The sequence below is a fragment of the Bos indicus genome, chromosome 16 (assembly GCF_029378745.1).
Source record: "Bos indicus isolate NIAB-ARS_2022 breed Sahiwal x Tharparkar chromosome 16, NIAB-ARS_B.indTharparkar_mat_pri_1.0, whole genome shotgun sequence".
Classification (NCBI taxonomy): Eukaryota; Metazoa; Chordata; class Mammalia; order Artiodactyla; family Bovidae; genus Bos; species Bos indicus.
This window is the reverse complement of record NC_091775.1, coordinates 45054774-45076094: the sequence shown is the minus strand read 5'-3', so window position 1 is coordinate 45076094 and position 21321 is coordinate 45054774. Positions and strand designations below refer to the sequence as shown.

At 53.2% G+C, this 21321-nt stretch overlaps 1 protein-coding gene across 4 annotated transcripts in view; it reads left to right on the top strand.

The window, feature by feature from the left end:
* LOC109570359 (SPRY domain-containing SOCS box protein 1) overlaps positions 1-21321 on the top strand; it is a 134794-nt gene that overhangs the window by 9248 nt on the left and 104225 nt on the right. For 2 of the 4 annotated variants that reach the window (XM_019976245.2, XM_019976244.2), the window contains exons 2-4: positions 5245-5881; positions 7316-7433; positions 20924-21193. In XM_019976245.2, the coding sequence (XP_019831804.2) occupies positions 5245-5881; positions 7316-7433; positions 20924-21193 (1025 nt within the window). The remainder of the gene's footprint in view (positions 1-5244; positions 5882-7315; positions 7434-20923; positions 21194-21321) is intronic. The other 2 variants (XM_019976246.2, XM_070768267.1) reach the window with 1 other exon arrangement.

Below are 21321 nucleotides of genomic sequence, written 5' to 3'. Positions count from 1 at the left end.
ATTTGGAATAATAATTGTAAATGAGATCACATCCTCTACACACTGAAATTAGAGCTTCAGGGAGCTTGGTCTTTTAACTTCTGAGTGACTCTCAGTTATCAGTTCCATGCTTCCTACTTCAGTCCTGTATTTCCTGGCCTAAACTGCCTTCAGAAAGGTGATGGCCATCTCCTGTGTAATAGAGAGGTTATCTCCTTTCCTTGGAAAACAGTTTACTGGGAGGAAAGTGCTGTCAAGCTCCTCTAGCTGCCTCTCTTCACAGGTGGGGAAACTGCAGTTCCCAGCAAGGAACATGCAAGTTCAAGGTTACAAGGTGTTTAGATTCTTCTGTGTACTAATCACCACGTGTTCCAGTCCACAGTTGAATACACTGTCCTCCTGTCCTGGAGTGGCTCATACATCGCACTCATGGTTTTCTTATTTATTAATTAAACATAGATGCAGTTGATAGTAGGATTGGGCGTTGGAATGCCACTTCCGTGTTTTTTGGCCAAGTTCAAGTATATAATCTTAGGAGAGTATTTCTCAGCCCATTGCTCTCAGAGGAGGCAAGGAAGCAGGAGAAAGGTTTTCAGAAAATCCTTCAGAAGGAGAGGCTTACAGCCTGAGAGCGGTTTAGGCCACAGGTGGCCGTGGAGTCTCGATCCCTGTTACCTCTTCTCCAGGGGCTGGGAGCCTGGTCTTGACTTTGATGTAATTGGACTTCTGGGAGCCTGTTTATTCCTCTGTCGGGGCAACAGAGAGAACATCTGTATACCCGTATACCCTCCTTCTCAGGGGGTAAGGGCAAGCAGGGGGGTGTTACATAGACGTCTGGGCGTGTCCTGTACTGTCTGCAGGGCTGGGCTCTGGAGCTCCGGAGAGGAGGGGGCAGCACAGGTTTTCCTGCAGCTGCAGCAACCTGATGCCATGCTGGGCAGGGGCAGGGGGCACTGTACATAATTAACTTAGCATTTGCCTTTTGTTTTGTTGGGTTTGTGTGTGTGTATGTGTATGCATGCAGTGTGTATGTGCTCAGTCATGTCTGACTCTTTGCAACCCCATGGACTGTAGCCCACCAGGTTCCTCTGTCCATGAGATTTCCTAGGCAAGAATACTGGAGTCGGTTGCCATTTCCTCCTCCAGAAGATGTTCCCTACCCAGGGATCAAACTTGGGTCTCTTTCATTGGCAGTTGGATTCTTTACCACTGCGCCACCTGGGAAACCAATATATATATATACATTGGGCTTACTGGGTCTTCTGGAGAAGGGTATGGCAGCCTACTCCAGTATTCTTGCCTAGAGAATTCCGTGGACAGAGGAGCTGGCGAGCTACAGTCCATGGGGTCACACAGAGCCGGACAAGACTGAAGCGACTGAGCACGCACACAGGCACTGGGTCTTAGTTGTGACATGTGGGATCTAGTTCCCTGATCAGGGATCTAACCCAGGCCCCCTGCTTTGAGAGTGAGGAGTCTTAGCCACTGAATCACCAGGGAAGTCCCTAATTGCGCATTTGTATAGGGTTTTTGTCACTGGTATCATCTCACCTAGTCTTCGCAAACCTCCATTTAGTTTGGGGGGTGTTAGCCCGTTTGATAGGTGAGGACTGACGAGGTGACTTGATTGGACCACACAAAGCTCAGACATGGCCTTAAGCCCAGGTCCTCTGACTCAAAGGCCACCTTCCTCCACTTGATTGGACCACACAAAGCTCAGACATGGCCTTAAGCCCAGGTCCTCTGACTCAAAGGCCACCTTCCTCCATTCAACTTGGGGAGCCATTTCACACAGCGCCTGGGGCCTCGGGCTCTGGAACTGGACAGTGGACTTGGCCTGCTGTCTGCTCATCTGTGAAATGGGATCCTTGCAGGACTCCTTCCCAGCGCTGTGTGGAGGGAAGGTTGAGAATGTGCATTTACATCGTCTGGCACACACTGACTGCTAGGTAGATGTCAGGCATTATTAGTCTCGAGGTCATTAGTAACCAGGTTTTGCAGGGGGATGGGTCTATCACCAGCGTTCAAGGTGGCTTTGAAATGCCCATGTGTGCGCCTGCCCTGGGCCCACTGGGGTCAGAGGTTCACTGCCCTGGTGAAGGCAGTAGGAGGCAGAAATGTGCGTTTTGAGGGGACTTCCCTGTAGAATCTGCCTACAGTGCCAGAGACCCGGGTTTGATTCCTGGATCAGGGAAGATCCCCTGGAGGAGGGCATGGCAGCCCACTCCAGTATTCTTGCCTGGAGAATTCCATGGACAGAGGAGTGGCAGGCTACAGTCCATGGGGTTGCAAAGAGTCAGACATGATGGAAGCAACTTAACACACATAACACACATGCATTTTGAACAGCCCTGCAGCCGAATCATCCTGATGCTCCCATCTGACACTGGCCCTGACTCGGCTTCACCACTCAGCATTCCAGACCCTGCTTCTCACGGTGGGCTCTTGGCACTTTAGGCCCCATCTCCAGACCCTCTGCCCCAGAGTCTGCATTTTTGATAGAGTTCTCCAAGAGATTCATAAGCACACGTATAAGCACACTGAAGTTTGAGAAACACTGTTAAGGTTAAAAGACATGGTAATAAGAAAACCAAACATTCAGGACTGCTCCCCTCCTGACTCATTTAGGAAAGAGTTCCCTGGTTGTTTAGCAACCACAGAGTAAGCAGCCGTGTTGCAATAACTGATATTTCTGATGTGTATTTGTTTAAAGGAGGCTGGGGACGTAAGCAAGAGATAAGGCATCTAACCTGAGCTCTGGGAGCCCAGAGAGGGCTGGTCAGAGAGGACTGCAGCAGACTTCAGAGTCAGAACAGGGTTAAATGGAGGCCCGGGGGTCGGCTCAGGTTTTCTGCTGTCTCCTGGGGTGGGCGTAGCAGTGCTGGCCCTCAGAGCTCCCTCACCTGCCACAACAGGCCTGTCCAGACCTCTGGCTGCCCGTGTACGATCAGGAGCTCCGAGACACAGCTGCCAGCTGGCTGCTTCTCCTTTTCCAGGCTGTTACGTGGGCTTCAGATTTCTCTCTGCCTCTTTCCCGCACTGACCTTGCAGCTTTTCCTTCTCTCCAGACAGGGGTGGTTTGCCAGTTAAGAAGGAAGTGCTTGACGAGCGAGGGATCGGGATCGGAAAGCAGGCAAAGAAAGCTGAATGGCCCCTTGGTCCAAATTTGGGCACAAGTGCCTATAATGGACAGTGAAGAGGAGGCTGGGGGAGCCACACCTGTGGCCCCGTGGTCCTTCAGTTAGACCTCCCATGACAGGAAGCTCTGGTGCCTGTAGATTCTGGTGCAGATGCTGTTGCTGGGTCCTCATCTTGGTTTGGCCACTAACCGAGGCCATGTTGGAGATGAATCTCAAGAGAGGTGGGGAAAGAAGGAAAGGGCAGATTGAGGGGAGAGGTCTGATGTCAGAGTGGGGGCAGATCTGGTCCTTCAATATAGCAGATAGTGTTGGGGTGAGGGGATTTTCAGAATTCCTTCTGTCTCTTTAAAACTCAATTTCCCCATCTGTATAACTAGACCAGTGCCTCATTGTTGAAGACTGTGTTAACCGTTTATTGGGAGAACACCTGCCGTATAATTGTGCCAAGCCAGTTATCCTCGTTTCTTCTTCAGTCCTCCCACACCCCAGGCTGGGCCCCAGGCCCCTGGCCTAGGTCTGAGAGCCGTGTCACATTCTTCCCAATTCCTTCTGTCTTTCCTTCAAAGCACTGGCCTTGGCAGGGATTTGGAGAATGGGAGAGCCAGGGAGTAAGAATTGAACCTATCCAGCTCTACAGCCTCAGTCTGAGCAGAAGGCCAGAGAAAGCAAACCCTCTGGTGCATCAGTGACCGGTGTAGGGCCTCGCCTTTCCTGCATCTCAGCTGCTTCAGATGAGACTGAAAACTAGCCAATAAGTTAGACTAACCTCAGGGAGACCGTAGTGTGTAATTCCTGCCCATTAGCCCTGGAGCCAAGGAGCCAGATGCCTGCCCAGCTTCCCCCCCTTTCTCACCACAGGACTTTCACCTGCCTGAGCCTCAGCTTGTCTGTCTCTAGAAGTGGGGGACCGTGATAGTACTCCTTCACTGGTTCTTTTTTTCTGTAATATTTCTTTATTTGGCTGCGCTGGGTCCTAGTTGTGGCACATGCGATCTGCGATCTGCGTTACAGCGTGCAGGAGTTTTAGTTGCAGCATGTGACCTCTTAGTTGCAATGTGTGGGATCTGGTGCACTGATTAGTAATCGAACCTGGGCCTCCTGCAGTGGTAGCTCAGAGTCTTAGCCACTGGACCACCAGGGAAGTCCCCCCTCTACTGGTTCTTTGCAAGACTCTTGTCTGGATTCAGGGAAATCTGATGCACAGAAGTATTTAGCTCAGTGTTTGGCACATGCCAGCATTCAGTGTTTGCTGCTATTAACATACACTATAATGTATGCTAACCCATTCTAGTCCCATAATGATCGTTACCACTTATTTAGTGCTTAATAGGTGGTAGGCATTGTCCAAGACCTTCTCAGCAGTCAGTCATTTTCTCCTTTTAACAGCCCTCTGATGTAGGTACCATGAATACCCTCATTTCTGATGAGGAAACTGAGGTACAGAGAAGTTAAATAATTGTTCAAGGTCTCAGTTGGTTCCAGAATCCGAGTTTTTGATCACAGTGCTGCAGCAATGATTAGTGGTCATTTTGTGGACTTCCCTGGCAGTCTGTGGCTAAGACTCTGTGCTCCCAGTGCAAGGGGGATGGGTTCTGTCCCTGGTCAGGGAAGATCCTGCATGCCGAGTGGCCAAAAAACAAAAATGTTAGTGGTCATTTTGTGCTTGGAGCCCAATAGATATGGGAAGAGCCGACAGAGAAGTGACGGGGCAACGATGTCCCCCCATCTCCAGGTCGTCATCTAAGACCATGGCCTGCTGCTCTGACGACCCCGGCCACCCGTGTTAGTGGACGAGACTGGTGTTGGTCGTAGAGTGGACGGCTCAAGCACACGACCACGCTGGGGCCTCCCTGGGGGCTGCCGCTCCTGCACAGAACGGCCCCCCTCCAGCGAGTGGCGTTATCTCTGCTTACAGGGTAGGCTCCCGGCCCACTGGCTGCCTGGCACAGAAGCCAGGCTGTGAGGAGGGAGAGGGAAGCTGTGCAACTGAAACATTTTCTTGCGAAACAGGTGGCTGTTCTTGCCAGGCAGGAAATGTTTGATAACCTAGGAATGTGTTCCCCCGCAACATCGCAGCCACCAAGCCATGTCTGATCCTTCCTCGTTGCTTCTCTGTCTTTCCTAGGCGCCCAGGCGTCTGGAAGATGCTCATGGCGGCTATGTGCGTGGCCCTGCTCAGCGGCTTGCAAGCCCAGGATCTCCCCAGACAGGTCTCCATCATCCTGCTGGGAGCCACCGGGGACCTGGCCAGAAAGTACCTGTGGCAGGGCCTGTTCCATCTGTACTTGGAGGAGGTGGGGAAGGGCCACCATTTTCGCTTCCACGGGACTGCCCTGACGAGCACCGAGCAGGGCCAGGAGGTCATCGCCAAGGTCCTGGAGTCCCTGTCCTGCCCTGGGGATATGGCCTCGGGTCACTGTGCTGAACTAAAGGCTCAGTTCCAGCAGCTGAGTGAGTACCGCCGGCTGAAGACGCCCGAGGACTACCTGGCCCTGAGCAAGGACATTGAGGCCCAGGTTGAGCACGAAGGCCTCCGGGAGACCGGCCGAATTTTCTACCTCTCGGTGCCGCCCTTTGCCTACGTGGACATCGCCCGCAATATCAACAGCAGCTGCCGGCCAGGCCCCGGTGCCTGGCTGCGCGTCGTGCTCGAGAAACCCTTTGGCCATGACCTCCACTCCGCCCAACAGCTGGCCACAGAACTGGGGAGCTTTTTCCAGGAAGAGGAGATGTACCGGGTGGACCATTACCTGGGCAAGCAGGTGAGCCGCAGCCTGGAGCCTACAGGGTGAAGGGAGCTGGGGTAGGTAAGACGCCGTCCTCAGGGCAGCACCACTGACTGTGGAATTGGCCCCAAAGGCATTGTGAGATCTGGGCTCCCATGGTCATCTTGACTCTGGGCAGGAGGCGAGTGGCAACGGCAGGACTGCTTGGCCCTTGTCCATGCATCCTGTTCTTTTGTGTGTCATGGCTTCTGTTTCCCAGCCTGGCCCCGTGTTCTGTACTGAGGGGGCCCTGAGAGGGCCCGGCTTTTGGGTGGGCATGCTGTGAGAATTAGAATTAACCATGTTACTCCGCACCCATCTGCCTTTTCTCAATACCTTTTCCTTTCCGGGTTCTGTTTTGAGCCAGAAGCCTGGTAATGAGATCTTAAAACAGGATAGGGACTCTTTGAGTCCTTGCTTCTCATCCAGGCCCTGTGGTGAAGCAAGGGGCTGGCCTCCTGGGTGAGGCTGGTCAGCTGGCCAGTTCAATCTGAACAGACCCTCAGGGCCCCTCAGGACACCTCTTCCTGGAAACCAGAGCAGAAAACACACAAGCACGTGTGTTTTCTGGCCCTGACCAGGCCATGGGCCCAGGGCCACATGGGGGTCACCATGTTCCATGGGGGTTGGAGCTGCAGTGTTCCAAAGATAAGCCCTTAGACCAGTGCCTGTCCTGGTAGGTTTTCACTTGTTTAGGGGAAAATTAGGGAAAAAAAAATACTGGATGGTATTCAATTTGAAACTTTTCTTGCTCCATTTTTAGTGTTAAAATAACTTTCTTTATTAAAAATGGATGGTAACAGAAGATCAGTTCAGTTCAGTCTCTCAAGTCGTGTCTGACTCTTTGTGACCCCATGGACTGCAGCATGCCAGGCTTCCCTGTCCATCACCAACTCCCAGAGCTTGCTCAAACTCATGTCCATCAAGTTGGTGATGCCATCCAACCATCTCATCCTCTGTTGTCCCCTTCTCCTCCTGCCTTCAATCTTTCCCAGCATCAGGGTCTTTTCCAGTGAGTCAGTTCTTCCCATCAGGTGGCCAAAGTATTGGAGTTTCAGCTTCAGCATCAATCCTTCCAATGAATATTCAGGACTGATCTCCTTTAAGGTTGACTAATTGGATCTCCTTACAGTCCCAGGGACTCTCAAGAGGCTTCTCCAACACCACGGTTCAGAAGCATCAATAGAAGGTAGAGAATCTTAAATGTTTTCTTTCTTGGCAAAGAAAAAAAAAAAGGCTGCTAACCCTGTGGAGGTCACTGAGAGGTTCTCGAGTCCTTACTGGGCTGTGAAGGCCTGGCATCTGGGGACTGTTGCTCTTGAGAGTGTCTCCTCTGAGCGGGCTAGAGAGGTTGCGGGCCCTTCCGTGGGGTCGGGATTCCCTCTTGGTTCCAGGAGAAGCCCACAGCTCTGCAGTCTTCCTCCCTGGCAGGTAGTGGCCCAGATCCTGCCTTTCCGAGACCAGAACCGTGCAGCCCTGGACGGCCTCTGGAACCGGCACCACGTGGAGCGGGTGGAGATCGTCATGAAGGAGACACTGGACGCGGAAGGTGCGTGAGCGTCCCTGCCCTGCATCAGTGGTTTGGCATCGGCCCACAGGGCTGGAGGGCCTACCTGGCCCCTGCGTTGGGGCCAGTGCTGCGTGCGTGCACGCTCAGTCACTAAGTCGTGTCCAACTCTTTTGAGACCCCATGGACTGTAGCCCGCCAGGCTCCTCTGTCCATTAGATTTTCCAGGCAAGAATATTGGAGTGGGTTGCCATTTTCTCCTCCAGTGCTTGCTTAGAGAGAAGATTTTGCTGGTGTGCAGTCTCCTTTCAGAGCCTGTGTGTGCCCAGTTCTGTGCCATGCTATACCCCAGGGTGCCCGCAGGCAAGCCCCGGATGGTGACAGCTGCCCTAAGGGAGCATGTAGTTGGATTATGTAGACTTGGCCCAGGCACTGAAAACGCTGGCTGGCAGTAAACCCTGGGAGGTAAGCTGGCTTCCTTGCTGAGTGTGGTGGAGACCATCAGCGTGCAGGGCTCCCAGGCTTCTGCTTACAGCAGCGGCCCCCTCTGCTTTCATCTTGAGTGTCAACCACAGCAGCTGTGGCCCCTTGAGCCCTGGCTTTCTGTGACTCCCATCACATCTCATGAGCATTGGCTGTATGTGTTCAGAGCTTTGACTCTTTTTACCCCAATGATAAAAGCTAATTCTTACCGTGTCCTGAGGCCCTAGTAGCCAAATGGGAAGGGCGCTATTATTAGCCTCCACCTACGGATGAGGTTTGGTGATGAGCCCAAGGTCATGGCCGGATATGGTGTAGCCAGGTCCCGGTCCAGGCAGTCTGGCTCCGGCCCCGGGCTCTGCACCATTGCAGCCAGCTCATCCCCTAACTGCGTGCTGCAGCCCTAGGCCACTGTCCCACCCATTGGTGTGGGCCTGGGCAGAAAGGTGGGCCCCAGATCCCTTGGTCCTGGATGGGGCCCAGGAGGTCTGTGTCTCTTTTCCACTCTGTTCCTCCCCTCAGCATTCTCCCCTTTCCCCTTTGAAGTGTGTTTAGTGCTAGAAGCTCTCAGTGGGTGTGGGGGGGGGTTTCAGGGATGGGGACCCAGCTGCCTGCTGTCCCCTGATGCCTCATGGGTTCACCTGGGGATATATATCAGGACAGACTCCAGAATGAATATTGCAGGTGGTGCTGTCAGGGCCAGGTGGGAGGAACAGTGGGCTAGGGTACCAGACAGGAGCCAGCCTCCAGGGTCCCTGCCGTCCTGAAGAGGAGCTGGGCTTCTCTGTCTGGAACCTGTGTGAGAAAAAGTTGCCCTCCTCACTGCAGTGGGCCTTCATGGCTCTCCTCAAGCCTTCTGGATTTCCTCTCCTGTCCTCAGCAGGGACTCAGGCTGTGGGTTTCCTCCTGAGACCTGTGTGTGCCTCCTGTCCTGGTAGGAATGAGGGCTGGGCCGTGCCCTGGCTTCATCCGCAGAGAGATGACCTACAGATCTGGTGCCAAGCACCTGGCTGGGGGCGGGTGGGAGCCAGTCCCTCTCTGCCTGGATGTGACACTGGGTCTCCTCTCCTCCCCCATTTCTGGCAGCCCCTTCCCCAGTCCTACCCCGTGATGTCTGGAGTCACCAGTTGGTATTGTTGCTTCTTATTTTTTCCACCCTGCCACATCATTCTTCTCGGGGTTGTTCAATCACTAAGTCCTGTCTGACTCTTTTTGACCCCGTGGACTGCAGCACACGAGGCTTCCCTGTCCTTCACTATCTGCCAGAGTTAGTTCAAACTCATGTGCATTGAGTTGGTGATGCTGTTCAACCATCTCATCCTCTGTTATCCCCTTCTGCTCCTGCCTTCAATCTTTCCCAGCATCAGGGTCTTTTCCTATGAGTCATCTCTTCGCATCAGGTGGCCAAAGTGTTGGAACCATCCTTCTTGATATTTGATGTCATTTGTAGAATCTATATGAAGCCAGGAGCTGGGCAAAGGCCCTTCCTTGCAAAGGTACCTTTGAATGTCAGAGAAAGGAAAGCAGAAAGGAAGACAGAAAGGTAGGCCGAGGCCTGAGCAGATCTGTTAGCCGTGGCAAGCCCATGGCAGGGAGAATCTTGGGTTTGGCTGCTAGTATGACGGCTGAGGTTTAGAGCGGAGGGCGGCCCATGGCTCTGCCTTCAGGGCTGCTGTGTGGGACCAAAGCACTGTCCTGGTTGCCTTCAGGGTGTGGGTTCCAAGCAGTGGGTCTTATTTTTGCCAGCTCGAGTACATGCTGCTTCACTGGGCCCAGAGCAGGGCAGGCCTCGGGGACCCACCCATTGTGCAGGGCTCACAGCCAGGGCGGGGCTGGTTCAGACCGCTCTCCTTGTCAGAGGTGGCCAGTGGCACAGCAGCTGTCCAGGGTGCTGCATCTCCCTGGCCAGGTGCGCACACAGGCCTGACGGTGTAGGGTGGGGTGACTCCCTGCATCTGTGCTCATCCCTTCAGCTGTGGACCTGGGTCCTCGGGAACAGCCAGAACTGGGGGTTCTCTTCCCTTTGCCTCTGTTTCTGCCTTGCCCTCCCTCTCCTTCAGTCTTGTCTCTCTCCCTGGGCCTAGGGGACCCAGAAGGACACGCGCTCTCTGCATCCCAAGGGAGGGGCCTCGTGCAGCACTGGTCCTGTCTCTCCCCTCCTGATCTGCTTCAGGGCCCTGCCGGACTCAAGCTCAGGCTGGAGAGAGAGGACAGGAGCTGGGGACCCTGTAGTCACCCACCATGGCCAGTAACCCTGTGCCCAGCAGACCAGGGCCGTGCCTGTGCCTCCCCCTGGGGTTGGGGGTGGGAAGCCGCAGGAGGAAAGGCTGCCCGTCCTGCGGGAGGTCACAGCATCTTGCTGTCCCGTGAGCTCAGCCGGCGAGGTGCTGCAGTGAGGCCGAGTGAGGCCAGCAAGCATCCAGGCAGGAGTCCCAGCCCCAGGGTCTGGCCGTTAAGCAGAAGGGCAGAGTGTGGGGGCCTTTCTCCCCTCCCCCGCCCCCCTCACTCACTCCTGTGCCAGGAGGCCCTGGAGGGACCCTGCTCCTAGACTGTGGCCTAAGTGCTGGAAGGGAGGGGGCTACGGGCCAGGCCTGGTCCCAGACAGACCCTGAGTGGGGGCTTCTGAGCAGCACGGGGGTTTGGATGTCTCCTCTACCCCCCCGCCCCACTCCAACCCATCCCCTGGCTCCCTCGCTCCATGCCTCCCTCCCTGCTGTGAGAGCTTTTTTCTCCTCTCGTGCCGCAGCCTCTGGCCCAGAGGAGTTCGCTGCAGTCGAGGCTGCTGCAGAGACAGGAGAGGGGAATAAAGGAGGTGGGGGAGGGGAGCAGGAGGACCGCCCCAGCTCCTTCTCACCCTGTCTGGGCCACCCCTCTTGGAAGTCCTGTCCTGAGAGTCACCAGAAGCCCTGGCCAACCACTCCCTTGGGGGGGTCTCCCAAGGCAGCCCTCTGGGCCATCCAGGGAGTGACCATGTCTGGGCTACTAGCCCCTGTGTGGAAGTGACCCCTGCCCGCCCTCATCACAGCCATGGGGATGGGCTCTTCTGGAAGGGGGGCTGTCCTCATGGACTGAGGTGCAGCTGTCAGGCCTGGCTGCCGTCCCCCCACCTAGAAGTGCAGGGAGGGGGTCCCAGGTCTGTGGCACCCCAGAACCCAGGCTCTTAACCACTACGCCCTCAGCTTCAGTCTGTCCAAGCCCTCAGCAGTTGGCCTTCCTGTCGGGAGGTGCCCCAGGCATCTCTCTGCCACCCCTGTTCCCCTCTGGCTGGAAGGCTCTCCTTTTTTTTGGCAAGAGGAAGGAGGGAGCTTTCCTATGGACCGTGTGGCTGTCCCTGCTTCGGGGGGCTCCCTGTTCTGACATTGATCACCCTGAGGGTTGGAGTGACCATTCCATACCCCTCGCTGAGGCAGCCAGCATCTCCAGGTACACGACAGCTGCCCTGTCTCCTGGCCTGGTGTTTGGGGGGGCGGTGGAGGGGGTTGCTGGCAGCTTGCTCAGCAGGGCCAGTGCCCCTCCCGGCGTCCGCAAGGTGAGCCCAGAGCCGCTGCTGGGCCTCCAGCCTGTGGGCCTGCTCTGTCCTCGGCCCTCTCCCTGTTTTTATTCTTAGCGGTCCCAGAGCCTATTGGTAGAGATTGCAGCCAGCTTTTGTTTTTGTTTTTGCTTTGCTGGGAAAGCCCAAATCTCCCACTGAAGGGAGACAACCGGGAGGGGGTTCTGGTCTAAGATCTGAAGACTGCATGTTCAGCAGCATCTGCAGTGATGGCCACCCCTGTTGCCTCTCCCTTGGGATTGTTTTAAGGATTAAGTAAGATAATGTGCATGGAAATGCTCTACAAATGGAGACTGCTGTTCTCCTTCCAAGTGGGCTGGGGGGGGAAGCAGCAGCGTCTCTCCATCTCTCTGGGCACCAGGTGACTTGTAGGTGACTTGTGTTGGGTTATATAAAGATGGTAATTGATCTCCAATTCTCTCATGTCCATTTTCTCTCTCTCACACTTATATATGTACTTAAATTTCCGTGTATTGACAGCCTGCATAATGTATCCCTTTCAGTCTCTCTGTGTTTCTGTTCAGTCCTGTTTATATTACAGAATATGAGTCATTCTATTATTAGGCATGTTGTTTCCACTCTTTGCTGTTTTAAATAGTACTTTGTGAGCTTTAAAAAAAATTAAGGTATTCACACACCGTAAAATTTACCCTTTTTTAAAGTGTACTATTCAGTAGTTTTTAATATATTCACACAGTCATGCAACCATTATCTAATTATAGAACACTTATGAGCATTCTAAGAAGTATTTTATCTTTAAGTGTAATTCTGAAGTGGAATGACTAGCCCAGATGGGTCAACACGACCTTATGGCTGTTTTTACATCTTATTGGACTGTTTATCAGAAAATTCGCAACAGCTGCATTCGTCACTGGTGACATTCCTACACTCTGTCCACATCGGGCCCCCGTCTTCCCTGTTCCTGCTGTTCTGGTGGGTTTGCAGCTACTCTTCTGAGGGTACCTTGCATGGGGTGCTGCCCGGGAGATTGTGAAGGGGAACATGACCCAGGAGTAGAGTGATGAGTCTCCCATACCTGCAGTCTTGTAACTCGGATGAGTTCAGTGTTTGAACAGTTTAGGAGCCAAGTTGGTCTTTTCTCCCAGTTGTCCAGTCTGGTTGTGCTTTGTTCCAGAGGTCCCCAACCTCTGGGATCTAATGCCTGATGATCTGAGGTGGAGCTAATGTAATAATAATAGAAATAAAACACACAATAAATGTAATGTACTTTTAATCATTCTGAAACCATCTTCCCCCACCCCAGGTCCATGGAAAAATTGTCTTCCATGAAGCTGGTTGGTGGCCCTAGTGGTAAAGGACCCACCTGCCAATGCAGGAGATTTAAGGGATGGGGGTTTGATCCCTGGGTTGGGGAGATCCCTTGGAGTGGGGCACGGCAACCCATTCCAGGATTCTTGCCTGGCAAGTCCCAAGGACAGAGGAGCCTGGTGGGCTATAGTCCATAGGGTCACAAAGAGTCAGACACAACTGAAGCGACTTGGCATGCACATGCATGCTTTATTCTATCCTTGTTCACGTATTTTTAAAAATCAGTGTTTTTTTTGGTGTCGGTGGGTCTTCATTGCCGCGCTCCGGCTTTCTCTAGTGGTGAGCAGGGGCTGCTCTTGGTGGTGGTGGGTGGACTTCTTGTTGCAGTGGCTTCTCTTGTTGCGGAGCACAGGCTCTAGGACACGGAAGCTTAGCAGTGTGGCTCTTGGGCTTAGTTGTTCTTCGGCATGTGGGATCTTAGTTTCCCGACCAGGGACTGAACCCATGCCCCTGCATTGGCAGGTGGATTCTTATCCACTGTTCTTACCCACTGTACCACCAGGGAAGTCCCCCTTGTTCACATACCGGTGGGATTTTACCCCTCAATTTTCAACCTAGGAAAGATACTAGGAGTCATATGTGTCACTTTCAGGAAAAGTCAGTCCACAATAACTGGTGGTAACCAGAAAAAAATCACCTTGTTGGGTGCTGTCAGGAGGACCAGCCCCCACCTGGGCTTTACTGCCCTGCCTTTCCCCCATGAGGTGCCAGCCTTGGGCCTGATCACTCCACTTTAACTGGAAAGACAGCTCAGCAGGAAAGGATCCAAGTCCACAAATATATGGGCTGTGCTGAACACATGCTCACTCCCCCTCCCACCCCCAAGCTGGAAATTAAGGAATGAAGGAAGCTCTCTTTTACACAGCGGGTAGTAAACCTAAGAATGCCTCCTCTCCAGGAGTGAGAGCTGATAAAAATAGGAAAAGGGCCACTTAGGGATTTGCTGAGCTAATGACTAGTAAGCAGATAACAGGACTCTTTAAGACTCTGCTGTGTTCTCTCCATCAAAAATTCATCTGCTCTCAAAGCTTTAACTGTCCTCTTTACGCTCCTAAATCTCCTCCAATTCATTGATTCCAAGATACACGTTTTTACATATTCGAGCCTCTCTGAAGTTGGGTCTACCATGGATGGGGTGATAGAATTGAATTGGCAGCCTGTTTCCATCTTGTTGTTTCAGTCGCTTAGTTGTGTCCAACTCTTTGTGACCCCATGGATTGTAACTTGCCGGGTTCCTCTCTGTCCATGGGATTTCCCAGGCAAGAATACTGGAGTGGGTTGCCATTTCCTTCTCCAGGGGATCACTTGACTCAGGGATAGAACTCTTGTCTCTTGCATTGGCAGGCGGATTCTTTACCACTGAGCCACCTGGGAAGCTAAAACGTGAACTCCTTCAAGCCAGATCTTAGTTTCTGTCTCATTTTTGATTTGATGGAATTTAGTCTATCTCCAGCATTCATTGCCTTTCCAAGCCCTGGTCTTACATATATAATCTCCAGTTACCTCTGAGAGACTGATATTTTCACTGGATGTATATCACCATGTCAGACCCAGCAGATGTAGAACTTAAACCACCACTGCATTGTTCTCATGAAATACTGCCTGCCTTTTCTAATTTTTTTTTGGCCGTGGTGGGTCTTGGTTGCTGTGTGAGGCTTTCACTAGTTGCAGTGAGCAGGGGCTTTTCTTCATTGCGTGTGTAGGCTTCTCACCGTAGCGGCTTCTCTTTTTGCAGAGCGTGGGCTCTAAGAGCGAGCAGGCTTCGGTAGTTTCAGGGTGTGGGCTCTGTAGTTGAGACTCGTGGGCTACAGAGAGTAGGCTCAGGAGTTGTGGCACACGGACTTAGTTGCTCCACGGCATGTGGGATCTTCCTGGACCAGGGATCAAACCTGTGTCCCCTGGTGAATTCCTAACCACTGGGCCACCAGGAGAGCCCTCTATCTTCTTCATTTTCAAATAGTGGCTGTTCTCTGAGTTGTCAGTTGTCTCTGACAGACCTTCTCTTGCAGCCCCTGTGATAATAAAAATGCTAGCCAGTGTGTATCAGTGCCTTCTGCATGCCAGGTATTGCTCCACGCCCCATGCTCGTTGGTGTTCACAGCAGCCCCACAGAGCAGGCACTGCGGCCAGTCCTCTTTTATATGTGACGTAGAATCACTTGCCCGAGGTCACAGGGCTGAAAGAAGGCACAGCAGGTCCTTGAACCCACGCAGCCTGGTTGCAGAGACTGCAGACCATAACCCTGCACGGCCTTTCGTGGATCCAGCCAGTTGTCATGCAGTTCTCCCTCATCCTCTCAGTGTCTTTATGCTTCACTGTTTGCTGTAGCCCTCGTTACTTCCTTCAGTTGCAGCCAAAGCTGTTCATTGACTTCATTCCCACTGGTCCCCTCTCTGTTCATTTTGCAAATCGTAGATGGCTTAATCTTCTCACAGCACCTCTCTCAGGGTTCCACCTCTAATAAAAAAAGAGTTTTATTGAGAGATAATTCACATATCATTTGTTGTTGTCTAGCCTCTGAGTTGTGTCTGACTCCTTGCAACTCCATGGACGGTAGTCTACCAGGCTCCTCTGTCCATGGGATTCTCCAGGCAAGAATCCTGGAGCGGGTAGCTGTTTCCATCTCAGGGGATCTTCCCAACTCAGGGATCAAACCCAAGTCTTTTGCACTGGCAGGTGGATTCTCTACTGCTGAGCCCCCATCATATAATTCACTTACTTAAGGATAGAGTTCAGTGGGCTTTGGTATAGTCACAGAGCTGTGCATCCATCACTACAATCAGTTGTAGAACATTTTCATCAAAAGAAGCTCTGTATTCCCCCCCATCCCTGATTAGCTGCCACCCTCTGATTGCGCCCCTCGTCCTTCCAGCCCTGGAAACCATAAACTTACTCCCCATCTCTGTGGATTTGCCTATTCCAGACATTTCGTGTAAATAGGATGTACAGTATGTGAGTTTCTGGGTCTGGCTTCTCTCACTGAGCGTAATGTTCTCAAGGTTCATCCACACCTGTGTCAGTGCTTCATTTCTTTTTTTTTAATTAATTATTTTTAATGGGAGGATAATTGCTTTACAATATTGTGTTCATTTCTGCCATAGATCAACATGAATCAGTCACAAGTATACATATGTCCCCTCCCACTGCCACCCCATGCCAGCCCTCTAGGTCATCACAGAGCACCAGGTTGAACTCCCTCTGTTATACAGCAGATTCCCACTGGCTGTCTTTTTCACATAGGGTGATGTATATGTTTCAGTGCCACCCGCTTCATTTCTTTTTATTGCCAGATAACATTCTGCTGTGTGGATGGATTCACCACATTTTATTTATCCACTTATCAGTTGGTGGACATTTGAGTTCTTCTTTTTGGCTGTCATGAATAAGGCCGCTGTGAACATTTGTGTACAAGTTTTTTGAGAACATATGTTTTCTTTTCTCTCTTGTGTCCACCTGGGATTGGAGCTGCTGGATTGTGCAGTAACTCTGCTTAACTGGTGAGGACGAGGACTTTTAATAGCTCCTCAAGCCCCTCACCCTCCTTTCCAAAGCCCTTTCCATCTGTTCTCGATCTCTGCTCTTGCGAATCACAGACTGGCCGCTTCTGCCGGACTAGCCAGGCTCACCCCCATCCATCATCTGACCTGTGTGTCGGGACGTCCGCCCTCTTGCTTACGCTTCTCACCCCAACCAGGATGTGGCTCAGTGGCAGAGTCGGCCCCCCACAGTTCTTTGAGACGCACAGCAATTTAAAAAATCTGAATTATTTGTACACGTAAGATTGTACTTAATGATCCGGTTTTTCATGTCCTCTGTATAAATGACAAGGTTTGGTCACTGTGGGCCCACATACCTGTGAGGCACTCCCCGCCTGACTGCAGCCGAGGGACACGGCCCTGCCTTCTCCTCCTCACACCTTTCCTGGCCTGTGAGGTGCTGAGCCCCTGGCCCCTTGCGTCGACCCCCAACCCAACCAAAAAGCCCAGCTTGGTTTCCTGCTTCAGCCACCAGCCTCCACTTCTGAAAGCCACCAGAGCCCTGCTGCTCAGCCCATGCCAGGCACCCTGTTCTGCCGTGTGGCTGTTTGGGTGGGAAGTTACAGGGAGCCCGGAAGGTGGTGAGAGTGGCAGGCTCTGGGACCCGCTTTGTTGTGGTTTAGTCGCTAAGTTGTTTGTGACTCTTTGCGACCCCAGGGACATAGCCCACCAGGCTCCTCTGTCCATGGGATTTCCCAGGCAAGAATATTGGAGTGGCTTGCCATTTCCTGCTCCGGGGGAATCTTCCAGATCCAGGGATCGAACCTGTGTCTCCTCTATCTCCTGCATTGCAGGTGGATTCTTTATCGCTGAGCCACCAGGGAAGCCCCTGGGGCCAGCTGCCTAGGTTCCAATTTAATTTTTACCCCTTTCCCAGCTGTGCGACCTTGGGCAAGTCGCTTGACTTCTCTGAACCTCAATTTCCTTTCATTGTATTTATTTTTTACATATTGAAATATGTATTTGTTTGGTTGGCTGTGCCAGGTCTTCATTGTGGCAGGATCTTTAGTGCAGCATGTGAACTCTTAGTTGTGGCATTCGGGATCTAGTTCTCCAACCAGGGATCAAACCCGGGCCCCGTGCATTGGAGTGTAGAGTCTTAGCCACTGGACCACCAGGGAAGTTCCTCTTTACATTTTAAAATGAGGGTAATAGCAGGACCTCTGTACATGTTGTTACTGTGAGGGGTAAATGGACTGATATACATCCGCCGTTATTGCTATTATCTGTTATCTTTTTCTTGATGTCTTCTCAGTGATATTGTGAGGACTTTGGAGACCAGACCCCCGTGGCGCCAGGAGCTGAGCCTCGGTTTCCCAGCTGGGGGCATTTAGGGTAGTTCAGCGGCAACGGCCCGGCTGGTTGTCCTGTGTGTCCCAGGTTCTGCCTCCTTGACCAGAGCTGCGAACTCACGCTCCACTCCCGAGGACCAGACACCTTCCCAGGAGCCGACTGTGGGTCTCACTTCCTGCCCCATGACTCTGGCGCCACTGCCACGCCTGGCCTGTAGGGCTGAACTCAGGCCAGGTGGTCCCTGCTCACCGTCCAGCTGGCCCGAGGGCAGGTGGGCCAGGCAGGTCTGAACCAGGGGCCTTTTCTTTGTGTTGGTTTGAATTAAGTATTGATCAGATAAAAAAAGAATGATTACACAATGCCAGGTGGCACTAGTGGTGAAGAATCCACCTGCCAACACAGGAGATGCAAGAGACCCGGGTTCAAGCTCTGGGTCAGGAAGATCCCCTGGTGGAGGGCATGGCAACCCACTCCAGGATTCTTGCCTGGAGAATCCCATGGACAGAGGAGCCTGGTGGGCTACAGTCCATGGAATCACAAAGAGTCAGACATGACTGGGCAGGCACGTGCACACACACACACAATCTAGGTAACATATGCAGAACTATCACACACACACAATCTAGGTAACATATGCAGAACTATCATATAACAGATGCCAGTGAACTTGCCAACCTTGGGTCCCTCCCCTAGTCCCATCCCAGTTCCTCTTCTCCACATTCCAGGTTTTAGGTGGACTTGCCCTATGCTTCTTTATCATTTCTGTGTGGATCCAGTTGCCTGAAAACGTGCTGTTTAATTTTGAAGAGTCATCATGCTGTGTGTGTGTGTGTGTGTGTGTGTGTGTGTGTTGAGTCTTTCTGTCTCTTTAACCTGCATTCAGGATAATCTGCATGGATCTGTCTTCTAATAACTGACTTTTTTTCCCCCGACCTTTCGTAATCCGTATAACCTGTCTATGGAATTTCTTATTTCCCCTTGTATTTTTCACTGATTTTAAATTCTGTTTGTCCTGGTCGTATTATATTTTCAAAGCAGTTTATGTATTTATATTACATCATCAGCTTTATTTTTCTGAACATGGAACCTCCGAGGTGGATCCCTGGTGGTGTGTGTGTTCAGCTTCCCAACCACACAGTGTTCTGCGGAGTGACTGCAGCACTGTATCTGATGCTTGAGATGCTGCAGGGAGCAGGCAGATGCAGTCCTAACCTGATGGAGCATCAGGGTGGCAGGAAGAGTGAATAACAGGCAGCACCAAGTTAGTCAGGGGAAGCAGCCAAAGACAGGGCCCTCCAGGAGGGTAGGCCGAGAGTTTGGTAGAATCTTCTAGAAGCCAAGACCTGAAAGACGAGCAGAAGCTGCTGGGTGACAGAGCTGATCCCATGTTACAGGTGACGCGCTCAAACCTTCGATAAACAGCTGCTCTTCCGGTGGTGATGTCACCTTTTTCTGTACATAAGGCTGTGAATTGGCCCGAGTCTCGGCAAGTCAGCGGAATGTGAGCCGTGCCTTGTGAGGGGTTGTGGCGTTTGACCACTGGCTTGTATGTATTTGAGTCACTGGTAGTCAGAGGTGGTCCTGAGCCCTGGAGGAGGAAGTGTGACGTGTGTGGTTAACCAGCTCCTGACTGCTCACCCCAGCCCTGGGCCTCTGACTTCTTCCTCTCATGTAGACAGGGATGGTCATGGACCCGCCGTGCCAGACCCTGTGGGTGTAACAGGAGGGGTGCCTGGCGTCTCCACGCTGTGCCAGGCGCAGTGAGCACTGTTGTCACTGCCAAGCTCTGTGGTCGGTGTTCTTTCTATGGGTCACCTTCTTTTACCTTCTCGGTAACCCCATCCACTGGCCACCTGCCATTTCCACCTGTGTGTTTTAAGCTTAAATATACCTGGTTTCCCCTCCATCAACCCCTTCCTCTACCCAGTCCCCTCATCTCAGATAATGTCACCATGCCCGTCTTCTGCTCAGGCCTGAGCAGACACCTTCCCAGGAGCCAACTCCCCCCGCCACCGCCCCGAGTCCTTGAAGCTGGCTTTGGCTTCACCTTTTCACTGGTGCTCGCCCGCATGGGTCAGCTTGCATGCTAAGTTGCTTCAGTCATGTCCAACTCTTTGTGACCCCATGGGTCATAGCCCACCAGGCTCCTCTGTCCATGGGATTCTCCAGGCAAGAATACCGGAGTGCATAGCCATTTCCTTCTCCAGGGGATCTTCCCAACCCAGGGATGGAACCCGCATCTCTACATCTCCTGCATTGGCAGTCAGGTTCTTTACCTCTAGTGCCACATGGGTCAGCGGTTCCAGTCAGTTCTGACTCCAGAAGTGCCATCCGCCCTCTCCAGCTACTGCATCCCATCACTTTCGTCCAGGTCCCAGCATCAGCCCCCTCCAGGTCCCAGTATCACCTCCCCCCAGGTCCCAGCATCACCCCCCAGGTCCCAGCTTCACCTCCCCCAGGTCCCAGCATCACCCCCCACCTAGGTCCCAGCATCACCCCCCCAGGTCCCAGCATCACCACCCCCAGGTCCCAGCATCACCTCCCTCCGCCCCCGCCGCCTCCACCCCACCCCCGGCCTCTGGGCCGCCACGTGGTCTCCTGCGGTCGCCCCCACCACAGCAGGCCGGGGGGTGTGACTGTGCGGAGGTCTTGACATCTCCTGCTTCAGCCCCTGCACTGTTTCCCCTGAGCCTGGAGACAAAGCAGCCTTGGCCCCTCATCCTGCAAGCCCCGCCCTCCCAGCCTCGCCCTCCTGCTCCCCTTCTTCTGGCACCTGGCAGCCAAGCTCGACCAGCCTCAGGCTTTTCCTCTCTTAGCTCCCTTCGTCTTTGCCTGGCTTCTTGCAGGACTGCCCTTGCATGTCTCAGAGCGGACTCCTTATTACCCTCTGTCATGAACTCTGTCTATAATGTCTTTATTGGCTTTTCCTCTCTCCCATCTTCCCCCCCTCCCCCTGACTATAAGCCGAGGGCAAGGACCTGGCACCTTTGTGGGCTTGGTAGGGGGTGACAGTGAGCCCCCTTTGATGGCAGGATGAGGAGCAGAGACTTGAAAGTCAGGTGACTCACCCAGGGTCACGCACCAGCAGGCTGCCCAGGCCCTCACGGCGATGCCTAGCTTCCCGGGACCAGAGCCTTCCCCAGGCAGAGGCCTGGAGAGGCCCACGGGGTCTGACACCTCCTGGTGGGGTAGGTCTCATTGGCTCAGGGCCACCCGCCCCCTTCCTGCCCTGTTCTGCTCTGGCACTTCAGACTAGGGAGTGTGGCTGTGGGCACAGGAAGCACAGGCAGAGGTCAGCCACGTGCCTGGTCCTTATGACTCCTCCCGCACCCCGCCCCCGCCAGGCCGCACCAGCTTCTACGAGGAGTACGGCGTCATCCGAGACGTCCTGCAGAACCACCTGACGGAGGTCCTCACACTGGTGGCCATGGAGCTGCCCGTCAATGTCAGCAGCCCAGAGTCCGTGCTGCAGCACAAGCTCCAGGCCTTCCAGGCGCTGCGGAGCCTGCAGAGGCACAGTGCTGTGCTGGGCCAGTATCAGGCCTACAGCGGGCAGGTGCGCAGGGAGCTGCAGAAGCCAGACAGCTTCCACAGCCTGACGCCAACCTTCGCAGGTGGGCCCCCAGGACTGGGCACGGGCTGCTGGGCCGCCCCCCCATCCCCAGGTGGAAGCAGTCCTCCCAACACAGACCCCTTCAGGGTGGGTCGGGAGGGGCTGGAAGTGGGATTTTACCAAAGTGCT